At 43.5% G+C, this 24,991-nt stretch overlaps 2 protein-coding genes across 2 annotated transcripts in view; one reads left to right on the top strand and one right to left on the bottom strand.

Moving 5' to 3' along the window:
- st14 (ST14 transmembrane serine protease matriptase) overlaps window positions 1-7,026 on the bottom strand; it is a 37,816-nt gene extending 30,790 nt beyond the window's left edge. The window contains exon 1 of the mRNA XM_023980333.3: window positions 6,691-7,026. Within this exon, the coding sequence (XP_023836101.2) occupies window positions 6,691-6,717 (27 nt within the window). The 5' untranslated portion in view covers window positions 6,718-7,026. The remainder of the gene's footprint in view (window positions 1-6,690) is intronic.
- Window positions 7,027-8,130: 1,104 nt separating this feature from the next.
- Window positions 8,131-24,991, top strand: part of aplp1 (amyloid beta (A4) precursor-like protein 1) — a 44,954-nt gene continuing 28,093 nt past the window's right edge. Inside the window, exon 1 of the mRNA XM_070437308.1 lies at window positions 8,131-8,384. Coding sequence (XP_070293409.1) covers window positions 8,319-8,384 — 66 coding nt within the window. The 5' untranslated portion in view covers window positions 8,131-8,318. The remainder of the gene's footprint in view (window positions 8,385-24,991) is intronic.

Genomic DNA, 24,991 nt, shown 5'->3' with positions numbered 1-24,991 from the left:
ATGCGCTTTTTCAGTTCTGCCAACACAATTTTATAGGATTGAGGTCAGGGCTTTGTGATGGCCACTCCAATACCTTGAATTTGTTTTCCTTAAGCCAGTTAGCCACAACTTTGGAAGTATGCTTGGGGTCATTGTCCATTTGGAAGACACATTTGCAACCAAGCTTTAACTTCCTGACTGATGTCTTGAGATGTTGCTTCAATATATCCACATCAATTAACTCCCTCATGATGCCATCTATTTTGTGAAGTGCACCAGTCCAGAAGCTTCTAAAGCCATGACATAATTTCTGGAATGTTCCAAGCTGTTTAAAGGCACAGTCAACTTAGGTGTATGTAAACTTCTGACCCACAGGAATTGTGATGCAGTGAGTTATAATCTGTCTGTAAACAATTGTTGGAAAAATTACTTGTGTCATGCACAAAGTAGATGTCCTAACCGACTTGCCAAAACTATAGTTTGTTAACAACACATTTGTGGAGTGGTTGAAAAACGAGTTAATGACTCCAACCTAAGTGTATGTAAACTTCAGACTACAACTGTATATGTACATATTCTTATTTGTACATATTCTTATTTGTTATTCCCTTTACATTTGTGTGTATAAGTTAGTTGTGGTGAATTTGTTAGATATTACTGCACTGTCGGAACTAGAAGCACAAGCATTTCGCAACACTCACATTAACATCTGCTAACCATGTGTATGTGACCAATACAATTTGATTTGAAAACATGTTTTTGGAAACTTTTGCAAATGTATGTCAAATGAAATACAGAAATATCTAATGTACATAAGTATTCACAACCCTGAGTTAATACATGTTACAATAACCTTTGGCAGTGACTACAGCTGTGAGTCTCTCTCGGTAAGTCTGTAATGAAGTGTTTATATGGTACGAGATAGACAGCAAACCGGATGTCATTGTTTTCAATGAGAGCACAACTGTGAATGCCGTTCGCTGCCCCAGTAGACGGAACTTGCCGCCTGAGTTCAAATATTTCAACTTTTGCTGTACCGTTGTTATTTTTACCCATCTACCGATAGGTGCCCTTCTTTTCGAGGCATTGGAAAACCTCCCTGATCTTTGTTGTTGAATCTGTGTTTAAAATTCACTGCTTGACTGAGGGACCTTACACATATTGTATGTGTGAGGTACAGAGATAAGGTAGTCATTAAAAATCATGATAACCACTATTATGGCCAAAGTGTGAGTCCATGCAACTTATGCGATTTGTTAAGCAAATTTAGGCTTGACATAAAGGGTTTGAATAGATATTGAGTCAAGATTTTCATCTTTAATTGATTTGTAAAATGTCTAAAAACATAATTCCACTTTGACATTACGGGGTATTGTGAGTGGGCCAGTGACAGAAAATCTAAATTTAATACATTTTTAATTCAGGCTGTAACACAACAAAATGTGGAAAAGTCAAGGGGTATGAATACTTTCTGAAAGCAATGTACACTGCTCAAAAAAATAAAGGGAACACTAAAATAACACATCCTAGATCTGAATGAATGAAATATTCTTATTAAATACTTTTTTCTGTACATAGTTGAATGTGCTGACAACAAAATCACACAAAAATGATCAATGGAAATCAAATTTATCAACCCATGGAGGTCTGGATTTGGAGTCACACTCAAAATTAAAGTGGAAAACCACACTACAGGCTGATCCAACTTTGATGTAATGTCCTTAAAACAAGTCAAAATGAGCTCAGTATGTGTGTGTGGCCTCCACAGTGCCTGTATGACCTCCCTACAACGCCTGGGCATGCTCCTGATGAGGTGGCGGATGGTCTCCTGAGGGATCTCCTCCCAGACCTGGACTAAAGCATCCGCCAACTCCTGGACAGTCTGTGGTGCAACGTGGCGTTGGTGATGGAGCGAGACATGATGTCCCAGATGTGCTCAATTGGATTCAGTCTGGGGAACGGACGGGCCAGTCCATAGCATCAATGCCTTCCTCTTGCAGGAACTGCTACACACCTCCAGCCACACTGAGGTCTAGCATGTCTTGCATTAGGAGGAACCCAGGGCCAACCGCACCAAGCATATGGTCTCACAGGGGTCTGAGGATCTCATCTTCGTACCTAATGCGCAGTCAGGCTACCTCTGGCGAGCACATGGAGGGCTGTGCGGCCCCCGAAAAATGCCACCCCACACTATGACTGACCCACCACCAAACCGGTCATGCTGGAGGATGTTGCAGGCAGCAGAACGTTCTCCACGGCGTCTCCAGACTCTGTCAACGTCTGTCCACATGTGCTCAGTGTGAACCTGCTTTCATCTGTGAAGAGCACAGGGCGCCAGTGGCGAATTTGCCAATCTTGGTGTTCTCTGGCAAATGCCAAACGTGCTGCACGGTGTTGGGTTGTAAGCACAACCCCACCTGCGGACGTCGGGCCCTCATACCACCCTCATGGAGTCCTGTTTCTGACCGTTTGAGCAGACACATGCACATTTGTGGCCTGCTGAGGTATTTTGCAGGGCTCTGGCAGTGCTCCTCCTTGCACAAAGGCAGATGTAGCGGTCCTGCTGCTGGGTTGTTGCCCTCCTACGGCCTCCTCCACGTCTCCTGATGTACTGGCCTGTCTCCTGGTAGCGCCTCCATGCTCTGGACACTACGCTGACAGCACCCAGCAAACCTTCTTCCACAGCTCGCATTGATGTGCCATCCTGGATGAGCTGCACTACCTGAGCCACTTGTGTGGGTTGTAGACTCCGTCTCATGCTACCACTAGAGTGAGAGCACCGCCAGCATTCAAAAGTGACCAAAACATCAGCCAGGGCAAGCATAGGAACTGAGAAGTGGTCTGTGGTCACCACCTGCAGAATCACTCCTTTATTGGGGGTGTCTTGCTAATTGCCTATAATTTCCACCTTTTGTCTATCCCATTTGCACAACAGCATGTGACATTTATTGTCAATCAGTGTTGCTTCCTAAGTGGACAGTTTGATTTCACAGAAGTGTGATTGACTTGGAGTTACATTGTGTTGTTTAAGTGTTCCCTTTATTTTTTTGAGCAGTGTATATRATTAATAAAAATTCAGGATGTGGCCAGGGCAGGGAGCTAAGGCAAAGTACAGAAAAGTAGGGCTAAGAATTGCCAGGGGCCTCACAATACGATATTATCACGATACGATATGTATTTCGGATMCGATACTGTGAATTTATTACAATTTGATACTGTGATTTTATTGCGATTCGATGTTCCAAACATATTGCTCAAACTGTCTGCTGCAGAAAGAAACAGAGAGCCATGAAAACAAGTCTTGTTCAGTAGTGGAAATAAAAGCTCTGAAAGAAAATTGGGTCCCTTTTTAAAAAGATGGGGAACAAGCTATGAAGGAAAAATATTGGCGTTTTGGTGCACGTAAAGCCAACAAGCGCAAAAACAATATTGCAATATATATCATCAAAAATAATATCCCAATATGTAACTGTATGGATTTCTTCCCCCATCACTACAGAAAAGGGGATCTGCTTTCCAGCAATCCTGACCCATACAAATTATTACCTATACAAATTAGTTAATTTGTTTGCACAACATCAATTTCTTCGACATCTTTCCACTAGTGACACTTATATATATATATATATATATATACACACACATACATACACACACATCATCTCTAACCAGTAATGACTTAGTCACATGCTTCATGGTTATTAATATCATTGATGAAAAGCAACTCTCTCTATTGGGTTCAGGGTTGTGAAAAACAACTAATACCACACATAAAAAGATGTACACTATATATTTTAAAAAGTATGTGAACACCGCTTTAAACATTTGTAGCTTTTGATATTTCAGCCACACTGCTGACAGCTGTATAACATTTAGCACACTGTCATCCAATCTCCATCGACAAACATTGGCAGTAGAATGGCCTTACTGAAGAGCTCAGTGACTTTCAACATGGCACCATCATAGGGTGCCACTTTTCTAACAAGCCAGTTGGCCCTGCTAGAGCTGCCTCATTCAACTGTAAGTCCTGTTATTGTGAAGTGTAAATGTCTAGGAGCAGAACCGGCTCAGCTGCAAAGTGMTGTGCCACAAGTTCACAGAAGGGGAAGATCGTAGTCTGTAAAAATTGTCTGTCCTCGGGTTGCAAAACTCACTACCGAGTTCCAAACTGCCTCTTGAAGCAACATAAGCACAAGAACTGTTCGTCAGGAGCTTCATGAAAAGGGTTTCCATGGCCGAGCAGCAGCACACAAGCCTAAGATCCCCATGTGCAATGCCAAGCGTCGGCTGGAGTGGTGTAAAACTCACCGCCATTGGACTTCGGCGCAGTGGAAACGCGTTCTCTGGAATGATATCACACTTCCCCATCTGGCAGTCTGACAAATTAATCTGGGTTTGGTGGATGCCAGGAGAACGCTACCTGCCCCAATTTATAGTGCCAACTGTAAAGTTTGGTGGAGGAGGAATAATAGTCTGGGGCTGTTTTTCATGGTTCGGGCTAGGCCCCTTGGTTCCAGTGAAGGGAAATCGTAAACGCTACAGCACACAACTGCATTCTAGATGATTCTGTGGTTCCAACTTTGCGGCAACAGTTTGGAGAAGGCCCTTTCCTGTTTCAGCATGACAATGCCACCGTGCACAAAGCAAGGTCCATACAGAAATGGTTTGTCGAGATCGGTGTGGAAGAACTTGACTGGCCTGCACAGAGCCCTGACCTCAACAACTTTTGGGATGAATTGGAACGCCGACTGTGAGCCTGGCCTAATCGCTCAACATCCGCTCCCAACCTCACTAATGCTCGTGGCTGAATGGAAGCAAGTCCACGCAGCAATGTTCCAACATCTAGTGGAAAGTCTTCCCATATTAATGCCCATGATTTTGGAATGAGATGTTCGACAAGCAGGTGTCCACATACTTTTGGTCAAGCAGTGCACGTGTTCATCAGGGAACTGCTCTTAATGACACTTGTGGAAGCAATGGAGCATTTTCCCTGAGACACAACTAATGAAAAGCTACTGCATGTACTAACTTACTGTGTAACCTGGAAACATATCAATGACAAACAGGATATCTGTGTGGACATCTCCATGACCCAATTCTACAGACTATACTTAATCCAGCTCTTCTATGTGTAGCTAATATTTAACTAAAGACCTCTGGTGACAGAGTTTTTACTATAATTTCTGTATTTGTTACGGGAAACCTAGAGACAGTCCAAGAACTATGACAATGCATACTGTACAAACTAGGAAAACTATGACTACATTCCTGAGGATGAATGAACTGCACAAGCGCCCATCTCATCAGGACACTCYGGGAAAACGGACCATATAATTCAGTATACCAGCAAGTATTAAGAAATGTTGTTCCTTTCCCTTACAAATATGATWTCCATTATTGGTCCCTAAAAAGTGCATGTTCTTTCAGGACTCCAACCTCCTGTTTGCTTTTCTTTTTTAACTGAGCTCAAAACTATGTAGCATTTCACAACCCTCACTTTTTAATCAACATGTATGTACGTGTATAAACATCAAAACCAACATTTAGAATAATATCAAAATGTATAGTGTGTGAAAGAGGTATACCATAGAGGAACCTACCTTCCCCCCCTCTCTAAACTCCTCTGTGCAGCGACTAACTTTCTTCTCAGTAGTCTTCCTCTGTGGGTGAGCAGCAGCGAGGCTAGAGGGGGATCGAGTCAGGACAAGTCTGGAATCCACAGGGTATCAGAATACCTTGAAGTTGGGGCAGGGCAGCACTGTCTGGGCTAGGAGTGGGGACTCAATACTATGTACTGTTACCAGGGGGCCGGTGCCTGCCCTTAGTACAGCAGGGACATGTAATTAGTTTGTGATCACTGAACACTGCAGGTATATGAAATCAATATGGCCGCCCTGACCAGTGAGGGAGAGATTGAGTACACGGTGCTGACATATTAATTAGAGTTATGTGACTTATATCATGAATTGATACCTTTACACTTGTCATGTGTGTCTCCTATCAAAGTGTTTACGGTCTTTAAATTAACATAGGGTTGAGAAATATCCAGACAGTCAAGATGGGGAGGGTCCCTGCTAACTAGGCTACAGGTGTTTCATTCATGCTATCTAGGGCTCATCTGGAAAACAGATGTAATTCTCAATGTGACTTCCCTGGTTAAATAAAGGATATTTTAAAATAACATATCCTATCCTGTGTTCCTTCCTCCAACACAATTTTTTTTAAGTCATCAAAAATACATCGCATTCAAAACAATCAAATTTTTATTTAAAAAATGATTTAACCTTCATTTAAAATCGAATTATGCCCATCCATATTCAAATTATATAARAATGAATAACTACCCTACATAAAAGTGAACTATACAAGTTTAAAATTAACTGGGATAACCTGAAGGCCAGTGAGAAAGCAAAGTAACGTTACTTCCTTGAAGTGTTTACTTGTGGTATGTTGTCACTGAAAGTCAATTGGAGTAGGTTTGCCTATATGGCTGAGTTTGACAGGTGGGCCTTACAGAAACATTATGGTGACTGGAATTAAACGTTATGCATTTGTCTGTGAAATAGAATTTCAAATGAAGTTTCTAACAACAATAGAACTGTGAAAATGCAAAAGCGACAGTAATGGCGAATGCGCGACTTGGTTACATCGTTGTTCCTACATTTCTAATTTGTTTGGTTTACACAACATTTCCCAAAAAAATAAACTTACCTCGTATTCAAATCTTGCGGAATTCATTTTCTTCAATTATTTCAGCGTTAAATCCAGTTGGTAGACAGTTCGATCAATCAAAACGATTTAGACACTTTAAATGCACGGGACTATAGTCCTCCCTCCCTGGGGTCCAAGAAGTTTCAAATCAACGCGTGAGAGAGATTTATTTAAAATGTTGATCAAATGTAACAACTGTCCCTTTGGTAAATTCCTTCAATGACTCAAATCCTGTGGTTAAAAGGTGTGAAACCTTTGTGGTTGTCGTGYCTGAGGTGTTTGTTTCAGTCAACAATTGTACACCTTGAAACTGACCCTTTCCATCCACACCCACGACATTTAGCCACGCCCACACCTGGTGCAGCCTTTGTAAATGGCCAGAACGCCAGGTGAGATCAGGAAGTTGCGATTTTACAGAACATTTAAATTAGAAGTAGTTTGTGTAAACAGATGCGGTTCTGTTATATCAGCTCTACATGTACGTAGGCTAAACACATATATATCTTCTCGATAGCAACGTTTTATAACAGATAGGTCTATATCACATCTTCATAACGCTGAGAAAAATATTGTGTAGAAGTAGAAAAGTAGAAAAATCGCCAATACAGTATTGGAAGTGATTGAAGACACTGATAGCCCTCACGTAGAGAACGAGACCATTATRTTACCTTGTGTGCCCCCTAGTGACCAAATACAGAATTGGCATATTTTTATCGTTCGTATGATGAATGACTGGGTCCATTGCTTAATGCTTGGGCCAGGAAATATTTTTTGGACCCGACCAAACGTACAAGGTAAAACACACTGAAATTCAATCAAACACGCACCACGGGAAAAAAAAGTCGGCATGTGATCAATTACATCATTGTGAATTGTAAGGTTATTGTGTTTTAKGGGTGCGTTCTTCTTTTTCTTCTTCTTTGATGAGGTTTAACGGCGGTTGCCATCCAATAAATATTGCATTACCGTCACCTACTAGACTGGAGTATAACTCCCTTATACGTTGCTAAAAAATAAAATAAAAACAATACCCTACCTAAAAAATAAAATAAATACCATACTCCACTATTTAAATCTATTTCAGCCTGAAAGGATGGGACACCCCCACTTAACACACCATGTAACTCTTCCGACGTCAAATCTCCCAATCCCAAATCGGACATTTCAAAGTTGCCTAGTTCCGAGTAGCACATGAACGCAGCCTCTTTCAGCACTGCTGTCACTGAATTGGTGACGCATATTATGAAAACGCTCAGGCAGTTTCATAGATAGACCAGTTTCTATCCACTGCCTGCACTTCCCATTCATATCCATTGGGTGTCTCCCTCTACCAAATCAAACCGCAGTTAATCTAAAAATGTTGGCGCTTTAAGGAAAGTCCATGGTACAATACAAGCTCGTAGATGGGCGTTGAGAAAAAAGCTTTTTTTCTGGCCAGGCTGCAGCCACATAATAGTCTGGGCTGCGATTGGAGAGAGCAAGTGCGCACGGAAGCAGACGATATCGGAGGCAGGCACCGACCAGAACAGAGCGCATCATAGTATCTGATTTAACTGTATTTGGGAATCAATTCAGATTATAAAGAGAAAACGTTCCAATTGAGAAACGGAAAAYAAGAAGGGGTGAAAATGGGACATACAGTGTTACCCATTTTGATGGCCGTATTGTCCCATTGCATGTGGGGAAATGTCGAGGTAAGCCCCAATAGTATTATCTTTCATTTCTATGATAAACACATTGTTGCTTTATATTTGTTGTATAAACATGCGTTTTGCTCGAAGTGGTGTTGTAAATGTTCATATCGATATCACTCATGTCATGAATATCAATTCGTATCCTTTTTGCTGACGCGCACCGTTATCTTGGACAGATTTAATTAGCAAATGAATGCGCACACAGACTGTCAGATGATAAATGACACGTCAACAAGAAGGAACGCTCAGTAACCTACCTACGCAGAATATATGCTATTGTCCAATTAGCAAATTTGTATTATTGAAATGCAGAAAATATCTGTAGACATTTGGTCATGCCAACCAAGTATTCAAGCCAATACATTTATTTTTTATTAGGCTATTGTATGTCAGCCTCTCCCCCATGGTTTTAGTGAGCAGGAGAGAGAGACCATCTGGGATCTACCCTTGATAAACAAAGAGATAKATGTACTGAACGTCTTCATAGCCTGGGGTGGGGTCATTGTTTTTTGTTTTTTCTTCTGGTCTAATTGAAAAAAATMAAGAATGCAACGCAACATCTAATTTGTTAGTATCATATCAGTAGGCCATAGACTGGTATATGCTATTATAGGCCTGCAAGTCTATCGAAAGAATGCACAATCAAGTGCTGTTTGAACATCACAGAGCCATGKATGTAATGGTGGCCTTATACCATCAGTATAGAAGGTAGGGGAGCTGTAGAGGAGCCCCACTGGCTGCCTGCTTGCTTTGTCATGATGCCCATGCTAGGAATGCTGAATGAGAGAACACAGTAGGCCTTCCGGCTGCCTACAGAGAGAGAGTAGCATCACACCTGCTATTTTAATGAAAATGTACAGTCTTCTCCAGGCTATGTCTTGAATCTGGGACTTGCATCGGATGCATAAGATTTATCTGCAGTGGAGGCCTGTGCTTGAACCTTTATTGCGCCACTGTGAATCCAGGGGAAAGAGAGAAATTCTGTATTGATTGTGAAATGTGGTGCTTTTCATCTTATATCCTTCTTTCTTTTTTTAATGAGTGCAAATTATKTTTCTGTAAGCCTACACCTTAGCCTCCTGCTTTGATATGGGGTCATCTTTGATCTAAGTTTGATCCGACTACATTTTGTATAGCAGGATGTAGAATGAACTAAGGCTGAGGCCTGAGCCACTACTAAGCTCCATCTTGTCACTGCACTGAATGAAAAAAAAAAAAAAAATGCAAATGGCTGTTCTCAGGTCAGCTCAGCAGGCTCTATCTCATGCTTCATGTGTTGTAGATAAGAGTCTCTGACAGACAGACTGTTCTGGGGCCAGATCAATGTAATGACCAGGCAGCCATCAGTCACTCTGCCCTCCCACCATACTGCTATCACTGACAGCAGACTTTAATGAGCTCTACCACAGCATAGCACTGCACTCTCCAGACTATGACTCTTCCATTTCCCCCATGGATCACTAGAATAGACCCAATTATTTTAGTTTCCCAACTCAAAATCATGACGTTTGAATTGTTAGTACCTTGCTGTGTTACTTGAATGGGGTAATTTCTTTTCTATTCTACCGTTTTACCTTTTTATATAACGGCTCGTGTATCTCAAAGTGCTAACACTTAGACATAACATTTAACCTTGTCCAAATCACTCCTTAGGCTAATTGGGAAACCATAGCACATGTGCAGAATTTTCTCACATCTGGCTATTCTATATAGAACACCTATGAAGGTCTAGACTCCAGACTGATATGTGCCCTGTTTGTTATACACATCTAGATGTGTATAAGAGACAGTCAGTAGGCCATAGACTGGTATATGCTATTATAGGCCTGCAAGTCTATCGAAAGAATGCACAATCAAGTGCTGTTTGAACATCACAGAGCCATGAATGTAATGGTGGCCTTATACCATCAGTATAGAAGGTAGGGGGGCTGTAGAGGAGCCCCACTGGCTGCCTGCTTGCTTTGTCATGATGCCCATGCTAGGAATGCTGAATGAGAGAACACAGTAGGCCTTCCGGCTGCCTACAGAGAGAGAGTAGCATCACACCTGCTATTTTAATGAAAATGTACAGTCTTCTCCAGGCTATGTCTTGAATCTGGGACTTGCATCGGATGCATAAGATTTATCTGCAGTGGAGGCCTGTGCTTGAACCTTTATTGCGCCACTGTGAATCCAGGGGAAAGAGAGAAATTCTGTATTGATTGTGAAATGTGGTGCTTTTCATCTTATATCCTTCTTTCTTTTTTTAATGAGTGCAAATTATCTTTCTGTAGGCTCTGTCTCTTATACACATCTAGATGTGTATAAGAGACAGGGACTAGACTCCAGACTGATATGTGCCATCATGGGCCCTTTCAGCCTGTGCCACCCACCACCGAGCTGTGCCAATGCGTCAGAGGTGACTTCCAGGGACCACTAGACCCAGACGCCTCCCTCACCCAGCCCCCAGAGGCCTTCAGCCCCACAGCTAATGAGGGAGGCCAGGCTCCCTGTGGGGGCTCTGGAGTGGAGGGGAGGTATAAAATGGCAGAGGGTTGTGCTGGGTGGAAAGCAGGGGAGAGTGGGGCGTGGGCCTGTCTCTTATACACATCTAGATGTGTATAAGAGACAGTGTTTACACAGAACGAAATGTAAGAGAACGAAGGCATTAGAGAGTTTCAAAGCACAAGGGCAAAGTCAACATTTACCTATCTGAAACACAACCATAATGCAATGTGTTCTTCTGCTCTCTGTCCTTGTTCTCCATTTTGATTGCTATTCACATACTGTGTGTGATGTTCTTAATGTGTATTGTGTTAATAGCAGGGACCAGTGCATTGTAGATTTTTTTTTTTTATTGTTTACTTCACATCAGTGTCCATGAAGCTAACACAGTAGCGTGACACTCCTAGCATGATACTTTTACAGTTTATCTATACTGTCCTATGTGTCTTAACCTCAGCCACCTTGGATGCAATGACATGTGCCACTTGCAGTGCTGAGATTGTTTAGTTGATTGACAACTTGGCATAGGTCTTGCCTGATGACAAACTGAATTCTTCATTCGCTAAATACTTGAGTCTGAGACTGCAATCTCAAGTTGTTTGTGGTGACATCAAAATGAGGGGTGTTGTACAAAGCCATCAGTGATTGGATCATCTCTAACCAATCAGAGTATCAAAGACAATGATACATTTTCAAAATGTTGCTCCCTCCCTCTCCACACGTTTTGTCTCTGGCCCAACCCTGGATTGCTGATGCTTTGTATTGGTGATTTGAGAGGCTTTGAAGTCACCTGTCTGCCATATTGGCACTCCCCAGTAGGACCAGTACTCCATAAGAATCAATGGAATTCTACAGTATTTCAATACAATTTTTCAAGGACAAAAATACATGTATTTCAGTGTTTTTGTTGTAGTGGTGACAGTAACATAATACAATAAAAGAGTACTTTAAGGATTTATTTTAATACATTTTCATTTGAAATGTTTTATGTTTAGCTCACATAATCTAATTTAAAAGTATGCATTAGGGTGTCTGCATCAAGGTGTCTGTAGACATTAATAAATGCATTTCTATATCTTCAAAATATTTCTTTATAATGGTGGGAAGTGRCATGATGGAGGCATGGTGGTGTCAACACAGCACCCCCTATCAGTCATATAGTGTGTGTGTATATATATATATATATACCATCGGTTTCTGGGACCAATCAGACTGTCTAGAATGACCAATCAGACGGTCTAGAACATCTTTGCATTCTAGAAATTGTAGGGGAGGTACTCAGATCCAGACTCATTGCAGAGAAGAAACTAGTGGGCGTGGTGTAGCGTTTGGCCGGAGCAAGGAGTTTTGGTAGTCAGTCAAGCAGAGGTCACCTTTCCTACAATAACACAGCGTGTGTCATGACTCTGACAGAAAATAACTGCTATAAAAAGATTATGTTGATGATCTTAAACATTGACAGATTCTGTTTTATAACAGCACTTCAGCCTCATGCTACTTTCACCTGCCTGAAAATGGAAAGATGGCAATGATGATGAAGATGAACGTTTCCTCAGACATGTTTTGTTTCAAGCTGAAGAGTCAAGTGATGTATTAACGAAACCTGCTCATTCCTCATCATTATCTGCCAGTGCATATATTTGAGTACAGTACAGGCCTCCCGAGTGGCGCAGTGGTCTAAGGCACTGAATCGCAGTTGCTWGCTGTGCCACTAGAGATCCTGGTTTGAGTCCAGGCCCTGTCGCAGCCGTCCACTACCAGGAGACSCACAATTGTCCCAGCGCCGTCCGGGTTAGGGGAGGGTTTGGCCAGCAGGGATGTTCTTGTCCCATCGCGCTCTAGCGACACAGTCGCCAGGTGTACAATGTTTCCTCCGACACATTGGTGTGGCTGGCTTCCGGGTTAAGCGGGCATTGTATCAAGAAGCCGGAGGACGCATGGCTCTCGACTTTCGCCTCTCCCGATTCCATACGGGAGTTGCAGCGATGAGACAAGACTAACTACCAATTGGATACCACCAAATTGGGGAGAAAGGGGTACAGTACAGTAAACCGCAAGCTTTGGGGGAAATGCACATCGTGTTTATCAAGATAAATTACTGCAGAGAAGGCCACTGGAACCAAGGGAGGCCGGAGAAGCTACCTGCCATTGGTAGAGCCATGAAACGCAGCTTTCCGGGTCTCATATGCACTCCAATTTATGAGGGAGGAAGGGGGAGAAAGATAGTGGGGTATGTTTAGAAGAGGAGGAAGAAGATTAAARGGATACAGGGAGTTGCTAAATTGCTGCGCATGTTCCCCCCTCAGCACTTTCAGGCCTTGTGTTGGAACACAGACGCTCACCCCTCCACTCCCCCTGCCTGTGACTGCAGTGCTATGGATATGTAGAAACAGTTACAGGAGACTAGCAGCTCTCTCTCTCTCTTTCTGTCTGTCTGTATTTCTTTCTCCTTTAATTAATTTCCGAGCCAGGAGATAATCTGGTTTCTTTAATGGTTTCCCTTGTGCTTTGCTCTGTCGTGTGCCTGTGCCAGAGGACATGTACCATTTTATTGGATCCCATCTTTCCTCTCCTCTCTTTATTGTGCTCTTTCCAAGCGTTTTGACGGGGAAAGCACATAACAAGGACCTGATCCAAAATCTTGCACAGTCATTGTGAAATTAAACCTGGGCACAATGAAAGGAAAGGCATGAGATAAAATAATTGCTGGAAATGTGCCTCAGCAATCAAGCCGTTACCAGAGGTGATGGCTAAATGAAAAGACGTTACGTGTGCCATTTAACAAGCGGCCTGGGTTATTCGTGCCATGACAGACATTCAAGGAAGTGCATGGAATCACGAAGTATGAATGGCCATCGGGAGTCTCATGCAAATCCAACAGCTAGAGAGATTGGGAGGGTGCAGCACAAATGGGAACTAATATTCCCTAAAACTGTGTGTGCATGTTTAGGAGTTAGGGGAACGTGTGGAGAGGGAGGGAGTGGGAGGCATACAGTACATCCATAACCACTCTGATCACATCTGGATCCTGTGCCTGCTTGCATGTCAGAACTTCTGGCAGGCTGGAGATATCACTCCAATCCAAGGTCCCCCATCCCAAACGCTAGGCCTGGTAAGCCTAATTGGCTAAATTTCTGCTGTAAAAAGTTGAAGTGAAAAGGAGCTGTGGGTCTGGCTGGTCCCTGCTGAAGCCAGCAGGAGGTTTCAGTAGAGCCGCCCGCGAGACATCTGCGGCGTAGTGATAACATTTGTCCTCCGTGTTTGGGAGGAGAGAGAGAGAGAACGCTCTCCATTAGTCAGAGAGAGTGGGGGAGGCTAGAGAGAGTAGACAGAGGGAGAGGAGACAGTTTACTGAGAGAGAGCGGTGATATAGGCTTGGTGGGTAGGAGGGGAGTAGAAGGCACATAGTTGGTGCTAAGAGAAACTCTAAACCCACAGGCTCTCTGACCCTGGTGTCTTGAAAGGCAGAGATTAATCTCTGTCATGTACTGTATATGTATTCACAGGTGGCCCAGGGAAAGTGGAGGAAGGACACTGCCTGCAGGCCATAGCACTGCGCTAGTTCATACCCATTAAACACACATGTGCGCACACACACATGCAGAGAGCCAGTGAAGAGGAGGGCGAGGCGGGGCTGGACTGCAACAGGACGTTTCCATAATGACACTGGGACGCATGGATAGATTTGTGGAGGCTGCCTGGCTGACAGGGAGTGGGGAGGAGGCTGGTCTGACTGACAGGGAGTGGTGGGGAGGAGGATGGCCTGGCTGACAGGAGTGGTGGGGAGGAGGCTGGCCTGGCTGACAGGGAGTGGTGGGGAGGAGGCTGGCCTGGCTGACAGGTAGTGGTGGGGAGAATTTCAGAGGGTCTGGTGAGGCTGATCAGCAGTGCATTAACATTCACACACCATTGGATGGGTGGAGTGGATTGGCATAGAGGGAGATGTCTGGATCAGTGTCAGTGCCCTGCTCTCTGCCATCTCTAGCAGCAGAGGGATGCAGCATGGCAACAGGGCAAACCCAGCAGCTGGTGGCAGGGCAGTGAGGTGGTGTGGTGTGAAGCGGGTGAGCTAGCGACTAATTTCCTCCTTCCTATGCTCACATGAATACTAAAGGGATAGTGGGTACACAATGCACCTCAATGACACACACACTCTACACGCCGCTGACAGACAAAAGCCCAGACACATGCAGGTAATCCAACACACACACACACACTATCAGCACTCACACTCACTGCTTTAAAAAGATGGCACGCTGCGGCAGCTGCATCAATTATTGACGGCCTTGGAAGGTTTGGGCTCTTGCTTGTTGGATTGAGCTCTGGAACTCTTGTCACGCACTCACTCCTCCCAGAACCCGCCCAGCCCCATCCCTCCCTCCGTCCTCCCCTCCCAGCCTCAGAGTGGATCCTGACTGTACACCAGCTCTTCTCCAGGTTTTTTTCTACACATACAATATGTTTGCTCTTGAAATATTCATCCTCCACGCCCACTCTCCATTCTCTCTCTCTACCTCTCTCTCACTCACTCTCTCTACCTCTCTCTCACTCACTCTCTCTACCTCTCTCTCACTCTCTCTCCTGTTCTCTTTTTCTCTCTCTCCTCTGTGTTCTCTCTCTCAACACACAGACACTCTGTCTCCATCTTCCTTGTCGTCCATCCTCACCCAACCTCATCAGATCTCACTGCTGCTCGTCTGACTGTACATTTTACATACCTCAAACGAGACAATATCCTCCACATACAGTATGTTCCCACAACAGAAATCTCTAACTGCACTCAATTGCCATAGCACATATTTTTACACCAACAAAATAGTAAGTTGATAGATATCCTCTTACTGTATTGCCATAAAGTAATGTATGTACCGAGGATACCATGGTTGTAAACATGTTGTAGTGACACCTACAACCTTGTCAAGAGGTTCAGACCTCTTGGGGTAATGGCTAAGGTGACAGACGTAGGTACCTGTGTTCGATATGGAAGGGAACAGCTAATGAAAAGTCTCAGCTATTTAATCTGTGACAATAGGACTCCGACAGAGACTGAGACAGCTCAATATTTCATTCATCCCCCAGCTCACCATGGTCAAGGCCAAGCTCTCAGCTGCACACACCAGCCAATATTCACGCTAGCTCCACTGACAAATTGGATATTTTTTGGTCTACTGTCTGCAAAAAAATAAGTTCAGAAAGGACAAGAAGCTCAAATGGAGTTTTCTAGGCCTGGACAGAGAGGGTTCATTTTACAGATCGTCTGAATGATTCAGCCATTCTTCTCCCCCATCTGACAGTCTATAGGGATTTGATGGCCTGAGGAAATGAGATAATACTAATGTTTAATCTACTGAGGGACTGGAGCACAGAGAGGCCAACAGACTGCACCCTGCAACACATTCTCACCAGAGTGGCACAGGCTGAAATAGCACACAGAGACAGGACATGCAGTTACACACACAGACCGGGGCAGTACAAGACAGGACATGTCATTTGGCATTGTTTCATAACACTATTCCTGGCCTGTTATCCGCAGTGCCTATTTTTCCATCTTGCGTCACGACAAGATGCCAGCCCTCAAACCATTTCTTTAACTCTGATTTAAAGAGGGGGAATAGCAGGAAAGCAATAACACAATGCGGTGTTCATATAAAGAGGCACTGAGCTGTGTCTGGGAGTGACAGGCTCAGATTGAGTGGAGAGATGGTGTCAAGCCTCTCACAGTGATCGTTGTAGCCCTACAGCATGTAACATGGTGATATGTAGCCTTGTCCAAATTGCATAGCCTACTGTTAAAGGACTAGTGCATGTAGGGTTGTATGTAGCCTTATCTGAATTGTATAGTGTACTAGATTTTGTATGGTTGACCTTTATGTAAAAAAGTGAAGTGACTCATATTATTGTGCTATTATCATGTGGTTGTAACGCTCGTCTTCCTCCTCGTCTGAGGAGGAGCAAGGATCGGACCAAAGCGCAGCGTGGTTTGAATACATATTTTAATTAAAGCAACGAAGACGAAAAACACAAGACAAAAATACTAAACAATAAACGACGTGAACAAACGAACGAAAACAGTACCGTGTGGCGAACAAACACAGACACGGCAACAATCACCCACAAACAAACATTGAAAACAGCCTACCTTAATATGGTTCCCAATCAGAGACAATGACAAACACCTGCCTCTGATTGAGAACCATATTAGGCCAAACGAACAAACCTAAACATAGAAACAAATAACATAGACTGCCCACCCCAACTCACGCCCTGACCATACTAAATAAAGACAAAACAAGGGAAATAAGGTCAGGGACGTGACAGTGGTGAAGTTACTGATATTATTGTGCTATTATCATGTGGTGAAGTGTTACCTCCACTACAGGGTGAGTCACCTGCAGTCAGTTCAAACATGGTGATAGGGGTGGCAGTGTGGATTCCATGATAATGACTGTGTCAAGGAAATGTACAGGTGTTGAGTCATACAAGACAAGGTGTGTGTGGCATATCACAGCAGCTGTCAGTAGAACAGATTCAGGCTTGAAGATCGAAGGCGAGGATGATTAAAAAATAAGGAAAGATGGGCACAGTCTGCTCTGAAGCAAGATGCGTTGTCATTCCACAGTGCCCTGAGGCAGTGGGAACAGAAGGGATGTTGCCACAAGATAAGGGATTGGGTAATCTAATGGTTCATCAGGAGTGGCTCTGACCAGTGGCTCACGTCTGGGAAGAGCAGGGTGATTAGCCCGGGGAAGAAGAAATATATCTGATTTGATTTGAGGCTCAGCAAATCAGACTGTTATGAGTTTTTGTTTATCAGTAGTGTTGGTAAAACATGAGCTCTAAACAGATCTATCTTCCACTCTGTTAGTGTCCTCTACTACTCATTAGTCTGGACCTGAGGCCTGAATCATTGATGTGATTCCTATTAACATGACTCTCAGGCATGCAGAACTCTGATAGGCTGTTTGGATGGGATTTTTCTGTTTAGAGATTGGTGATGCATTTTAGTTAGTCAATTGCATTTATTATTGTGTTATTATTGTGATGATGTGTCAATTGTTTCTAGGAATTTGTAAAGGAGGCACTCGTAAGATGGAGGTTTCAGAGAGGAGGCAGACAAGTTGTAGCAGTGCAATGTCCAGGGGGAGGACTTTTATTTAATGTGCAGGAGAGTGAGTGGCAAACTCTACACTGTGTATATGTATACAACAAAAAGGACGATGACTAAGATGAGTACCATAAACTGGGGATAACAAAGTAAATCAAATAATACATTAAACTCAAATAATGCAGGCCTCAATCATGCCTGAACCAGCAGTATGCCAGCCTTACCCATGTCTGCCAGTTACAGAAATGACAAGGCTTAAATAGTACCTGGGATATCCTCCCACCTGGAACATACCAATATTGACCAATCAAATATCACTGGCGTGAAATAAAGACAGGAAATAACCAAAAAGCATGTGCAGGCATTTACATGGACATTTTATAAATGCACACTCTCCAATAACAGGTTAGCAAGAAACATAAGGCATAGCATCGCCCGGGGTAAGGAGTCATAACATCATACACGAACTGACACCAGCTCCGTGACAGAATTCTTGAAAACATTTTTTCCGATGTTGTCCTTCCCAACAAATGCATACTTCCACGTTGACGGGCAATTAAATGGATGTGTGAACTAAACAACAACCAGCTGGCAATGCTAAACATGCCGAACCAACCATTCCTCCAGCCATCAGTGACCTACTGAGCCCATATCACTGAGCAAACATGGAGACACAATTATCAGACACAGTGAGAGCAAGCAAAGGAGAGAGACCAAGTGGCGTGTTTTGAAATTCTGCAGGGAGCCAGTTGCTACGGTAACAGGGAAGGTAGCCAGCTCCGGTGGGAGGTGTTTCCACGGCAACGGGTCTCAGTGGCCAAGTGATCTTGCTGAGAGGGAGAAAGAGGAGAGGAGAGGGGGGTGGGGGGGGAATGTATGCGTAAGTGTGTGATGTGAGAGGGGATGTTAAATGAGATGAGAGGAAGCTGATGAAAAACGTGCGAGTGTGTCATTGAGGTGTGCCGTGATGCGTGTTTCATTAATTAGTCCATTTATCGGAGCCCCCGCTCCTCATGGAAATTTCTTAACACTCTCTCTCTGTGAAGTGAGGGTAAAATAGAGACGGATGGGGTGAGAGGGACTGTGTGAGAGCTGGGATACCCTGGGGTCTCATTTATAAACCGTGTGTACGTACAAAATATACCCCACAATGTACGTGCGCCAGTTTTCACACAAGTTTGTATTTAAATTTACTTGACATGAGAATGTTCTCATCTCCCCTCAATTTTTGACCAGGTCTCTCAAACCCTGTTCCTGGAGAGCTATTGTCCTGTAGGTTTTCAGTCCAACCCTAATCTACCACACCTGATTCTAATAATTAGCTGGTTGATAAACTGAATCGGGTTAGTTATAACTGGGTTTGGAGTGAACCTACAGCAGGGTAGCTCTCCAGGAACAGGGTTGGAGGGCCCAGCTTTAGACCATGTGCACATCGTCTAGTGGTTGAAATGTTGTACTGAAAGCTGACAAATATGTATTTTGTGCTAATGGGGGATATGATGAAAAGCTTATTCATAAAAAAAAATCTGAAAACATATTAACAAGAATGCAACCATTTGCCAATAGTGAGAAGTTAAAATCTTTGTTTTATTTTTAGAATCTGAAATAATTAGATATAGGAATCTTATAATTAGACATATGAATCTTTTTCCTATTTTTATTTTTATAGCAATTGCAGAATATACTGTAATCCTCACCTTTTCTGTCTGTGATGGGTTCATATTCCTGAAGGAGCCATACAACAAATGACACATCTCTCATTTAATTGGACCTAGTAGCCTAGTAAATAGATAGGCTACATGTATTTAAACTTTTGCAATATCGTAGGCAGCTCTGTTTATATTACCAGTATACAGTTGAATTTAACAGCTGATCTTTTACGTTGGAGTAGACCTACGTATCAAGTTCCATGTTTTTATTGTCACGTGCGCAAGTACAGTGAAATGCCTTTCTTGCTTGCTCGTTCCCAACAATGCAGTAATGAATATCAGTGGTACTATTTTTTTTTTTTAAGTCAAGTAGAACAAAACGCTTGAGAAATAGCACTGTAAGTACTGTAATTTAGTTTTTTGAGTAGCCTACCCAACAATGTTTCAGAATTTGTGGGCATATTTAGGTTGGGGGAAAAGTTGATTATATACACTACCGGTCAAATGTTTTTGAACACCTACTCATTCAAGGGTTTTTCGTTATTTTACTATTTTCTACATTGTAGAAAATTTAAATAACATATATGGAATCATGTAGTAACCAAAAAAGTGTTAAACAAATAAAATATATTTTAGATTTGTCACTGGTGTAGAGAGAAGTAGGCAGGAGGCAGTTGCAGGTTTAGAACTACTGAGTTTGTTTAAGGACTATAGATCAAAGAGAGACGGAACTCAAATACTGTTGTGCTCAAAACATATCTTCAGAAACAAAAGGCACAGGGCGAACCCAAAGTGCAAAATATAAAGTACTCAGGAAATAGTAGGAGAGATTTCTCTCAGGAAAACAAGTAACATTTGCAATGACCGACAAAGACAAATGGCAGAGGGAGTGTATATATAGAGTGGGGATTGGAACTAGGTGTGTGAGTGTGTGTGTGTGATGACGAGACAAGTCCGGGGTTGATAAGTGAAGGGCGTTTGCCAGTAGTAGGATCGGCAGCAGCTAGAAGGCTGGCGACGCCGAACGCCTGAGCTGGACAAGAGGGGGAGCCAAAGCAAAGGCTGAATCTTCAAAGTAGCCACCCTTTACCTTGATGACAGCTTTGCACACTCTTGGCATTCTCTCAACCAGCTTCATCTGGAATGCTTTTCCAACAGTCTTGAAGGAGTTCCCACATATGCTGAGCACTTGTTGGCTGCTTTTCCTTTACTCTGCGGTCCAACTCATCCCAAACCATCTCAATTGTGTTGTGGTTGGGGGATTGTGGAGGCCAGGTCATCTGATGCAGCAATCCATCACTCTCCTTGCTCAAACAGCCTGAAGGTGTGTTTTGGGTCATTGTTCTGTGGAAAAACAAATGATAGTCCCACTAAGCGGAAACCAGATGGGATGGCGTATCGCTGCAGAATTCTGTGGTAGCCATGCTGGTTAAGTGTGCCTTGAATTCTAAATAAATCACAGACCATGTCACCAGCAAAGCACCATCACACCACCTCCTCCATGCTTCATGGTGGGAACCACACATGCATAGGTCATCCGTTCACCTACTCTGCGTCTCACAAAGACACGGCGGTTGGAACCAAAAATCTGCCATTTGGACTCATCAGACCAAAGGACAGATTTCCACCAGTCTAATGTCCATTGCTTGTGTTTCTTGGCCCAAGCAAGTCTCTTCTTATTATTGGTGTCCTTTAGTAGTGGTTTCAATGCAGCAATTTGATCATGAAGGCCTGATTCACACAGTCTACTCTGAACAGCTAATGTTGAGTTGTCTGTTACTTGAACTCTGAAGCATTTATTTGGGCAGCAATCTGAGGTGCAGTTAATTGCTGATTTCTGAGGTTGGTAACTCTAATGAACTTATCCTCTGCAGCAGAGGTAACACTGGGTTATCCTTTCCTGTGGCGGTCCTCATATGAGCCAGCTTTATCATAGCGCTTGATGCTTTTTGCGACTGCACTTGAAGAAACTTTCAAAGGAATTGACATTTTCTGGTTTGACTGACCTTCATGTCTTAAAGTAATTTCTCTATGCTTATTTGAGCTGTTCTTGCCATAATATGGACTTGGTCCTTACCAAATAGGGCTATATTCTGTATACCACCCCTACCTTGTCACAACACAACTGATTGGCTCAAATGCATTATTAAGAAAGAAAGAAATTCCACAAATTAAGTTTAACAAGGCACACCTGTTAATTGAAATGCCTTCCAGGTGACTACCTCATGAAGCTGGTTGAGAGAATGCCAAGAGTGTGCAATGCTGTCATCAAGGCAAAGGGTGGCTACTTTGAAGAATCGCAAATCTAATATATATTTTCATTTGTTTAACACTTTTTTTAGGTTACTACATGATTCCATATGTGTTATTTCATAGTTTTGATGTCTTCACTGTTATTCTACAATGTAGAAAATAGTAAAAATGAAGAAAAACTGTGGAACGAGTACGTGTCCAAACTTTTGGTACTGTATTTATTTWAAAAAATTCAAATGTTCTGCTGACAGTCCATGACAATTTGCCATTGTTTTCTCATTCAGAAACTGACGCAATCCTTTTCCAGATACAACATAAATTCTGCCAATACCATAAATAGACCAGTAGTTTATGTAAAATCATTGACAGTAAGGTAGGCTACAGTATTGCTGTGCAATAGGAGCGCGATATCGTTGCATATTTAATCTCAGCGTCTATACCAAGGCAGGGTAAAGAAACACAATAATCTATTGATAAACTAAATATTGAACAACAATTTGTCTTTTCTATGCCGTGGCCTAATGGCAATAGTTCCAAATTATACAGCAAATGAAGGGCGTTATTGTCACCATGAAAGGTGAATGGAGGCGGTTTCCAGGTGTTTTAATGCTCGTTCATGTGCACACAGTTTTACGAACGGTCTGATTTATAACAGGAAACATGCGTATGTATGGCGTGCACCAAGTTTATATATCTCAATATTTTGTGTGAAATTTACACAACGGTTATAAATGAGTCACCTCAGTGGAGCACAGCAGAGACCCCAGCCTCTCCACGGCTCTCTCCACGGCTCTCTCCACGGCTCTCTCCACAGCTCTCTCCCAGGCAGCCCCAGCTGCTCTGCCTCCTGTCCATTAAAAGCACAGTAGCAGCTCCTTTATTATCATGAACAATGTGCCAAACATGCTGGGGTGGCGGGGACAGGAGAGACATGGGGAGAGGGGTAATCCAGTGCCTAATGTGTCACACGAGGGTGCTCTATACTCCACATCAACAACTGAAGATGTTTGGTGATGTGGTGAATACGGCTGGTCAGGCTTGCCAACCACACCCTCAGGACTCTATGGAGGACGACCCCCCCCCCCCCCTATGGGGAGTTGGTGAATCGCCTGGACAAATCCAGCGTGTCGAGGAAGTTCACAATGAATATCAACGCCGCAGCATGTTCAGATTGGGGCGCGCGAAGACACCCACCTAGGGTCCCATCACCCCTCGTGAGGCTGTGTGGGGCCTGCCTCCGCCGCAGCCGTGTAATCCATTTCCTCGCTGGCGTCTCTGATACGTCAAGTCGCTGCAATAGTTACCAGCAGCCTTGATGCTGATAGATGGATCGTTCAATAGTGAATGGTGTACGCTGCTTGAGGAATATGTGCAGGTTGCGGCGTTAGTGGCATCCTCTGTGATGTGCCATTCTTCACTCTTTGAATCAAATTTGTTGTATTGTCCGCTGCCATCAATGTTCAGCAAACTACATCTCGTCATCTCTCTAACCTCAATTCTCCACGGCTGCATTCAACCCCTCTTTCATATCCCGTCTGAGATTCTTAAAGATTGGAAAGCGGCCCCCCCCACACATCGAAACACCTCGTCTGAAATAGTCTAAGTTTTCCAAGTCTTGGGATTCCATATCCTGCATCTGCATACCCTAACGGCTACCTCTGCGACTAGTGGGAGTGGGGGAGCCAAAGTCTCGTCGTTAAAGGTGAGGAGGGGAGAGATAAAGCATGGGTGGAGGTGAGAGAGAGAGAAAGGGGAGAACGTTGAAGAGATGCGGTAGTGAGTCCCAAAGGGTAACCATATGTTACCATGTTGTCAGTCGTCTCATACTGACAATATACAGTCTTCGATGAGCTAACATAAATAATCATAGAGGTCGCAGTGTCACATCGCTCATGTGACTGGCATCTCGGAAGTCCCATACGACTTTCCGTTCCTCCACTCTCTCTCTCCGTGCATCTCTCTCTCTTCTCACACCTTCGTGCCCTCCTCATATGCCGACATGACTATCCATCTTTTAACTACTTGGTCGTTGTGAGTCAGTCAACTGTGGTGTTCGGTGGTTGCTTCTGTGGCATTAGAGTGATCAACTGGGCGTCTACAGGTAGCAATACCTCAGTTCCGCACGAAAGGTCACCCGGGCCATAACCTTACATAAAATATGCATGTCTAAAACGAAATCTACCATGTAATTAACCACAACGCGCCCCAATGCGATTTCAAGAAAACAGTACTGGTGCAGCCGTCTTCATCGACTGGCGCAAGCACGCGTATCGCTCCTGCGACGTCCACCGAACAGTTAGCTCTGCTGAGACAGGAACCTCCTGCATGTAGGTTACATTGTAAAGTAACCGGTAGCTGCACGCGAGGAAAGCCAATTTACTGAGAAAGTATGCGGGGTAGTCGAGTAGTGAAGGGGAGAAAAATTACACGCAGATCCTTTTTAAGAGAGACAGAGCAGCAAGAAGACAACTCCTGGAGAGGGGGAGAAGGCTTCAATAAAGATGTCAGCATAGCTCATCGATGCGAGCCAAAAGGTCCTGAGTCAGGAAAGGAAGCTTGAATAGATAGGTGCTGCTCAGCTTAGACGTGACACATCACTGGAGTATACTGAGTTTCATGAGCTATTGTCAGAATGGTCTTTCCAGAATTTCTTAAATCTCGAGTTGATCGATACATTGTTTTAATACCTCTTCAAATCTGGCCACTGTACAGTAGTCTACAATGGTCTCTGCCCCTCATGCACTCCTTTATATTTTAAAAGAAACACCAAAGAAGAATGAAAGAAAAGCTTAGTATCGCCCCCCCCCCCCCCAAAAAAAATAAATATCCATCTCACGCATATTCCGTTAATCTCCAATAACCTGGGATGAAAAGTGGCCGGTTCCAAAGGGGGATTACAATTCACGCTATGGAACATACCCAGTTACAAAGCACCGGCTGTCTGTCAGCCAGTTAAACGTAGGGCGGCTGTATCTCACGCAACCGCTCAAGGATTCGAGGAGTGGAAAAGTGAGATGCAAGCTTGCCGGTCGGACTGTCATTGATACTGGCTGTTACCTTCACTGACTGCTTTCATTTCCAACTAGAATGCCTGGTTCGCCTATGGCTTTGAGTCT

This window comes from Salvelinus sp. IW2-2015, linkage group LG35, assembly GCF_002910315.2.
Source record: "Salvelinus sp. IW2-2015 linkage group LG35, ASM291031v2, whole genome shotgun sequence".
In the NCBI taxonomy this organism is placed as follows: domain Eukaryota; kingdom Metazoa; phylum Chordata; class Actinopteri; order Salmoniformes; family Salmonidae; genus Salvelinus; species Salvelinus sp. IW2-2015.
The sequence above is the reverse complement of the archived record's forward strand: the minus strand, read 5'-3'. Positions and strand labels throughout refer to the sequence as shown.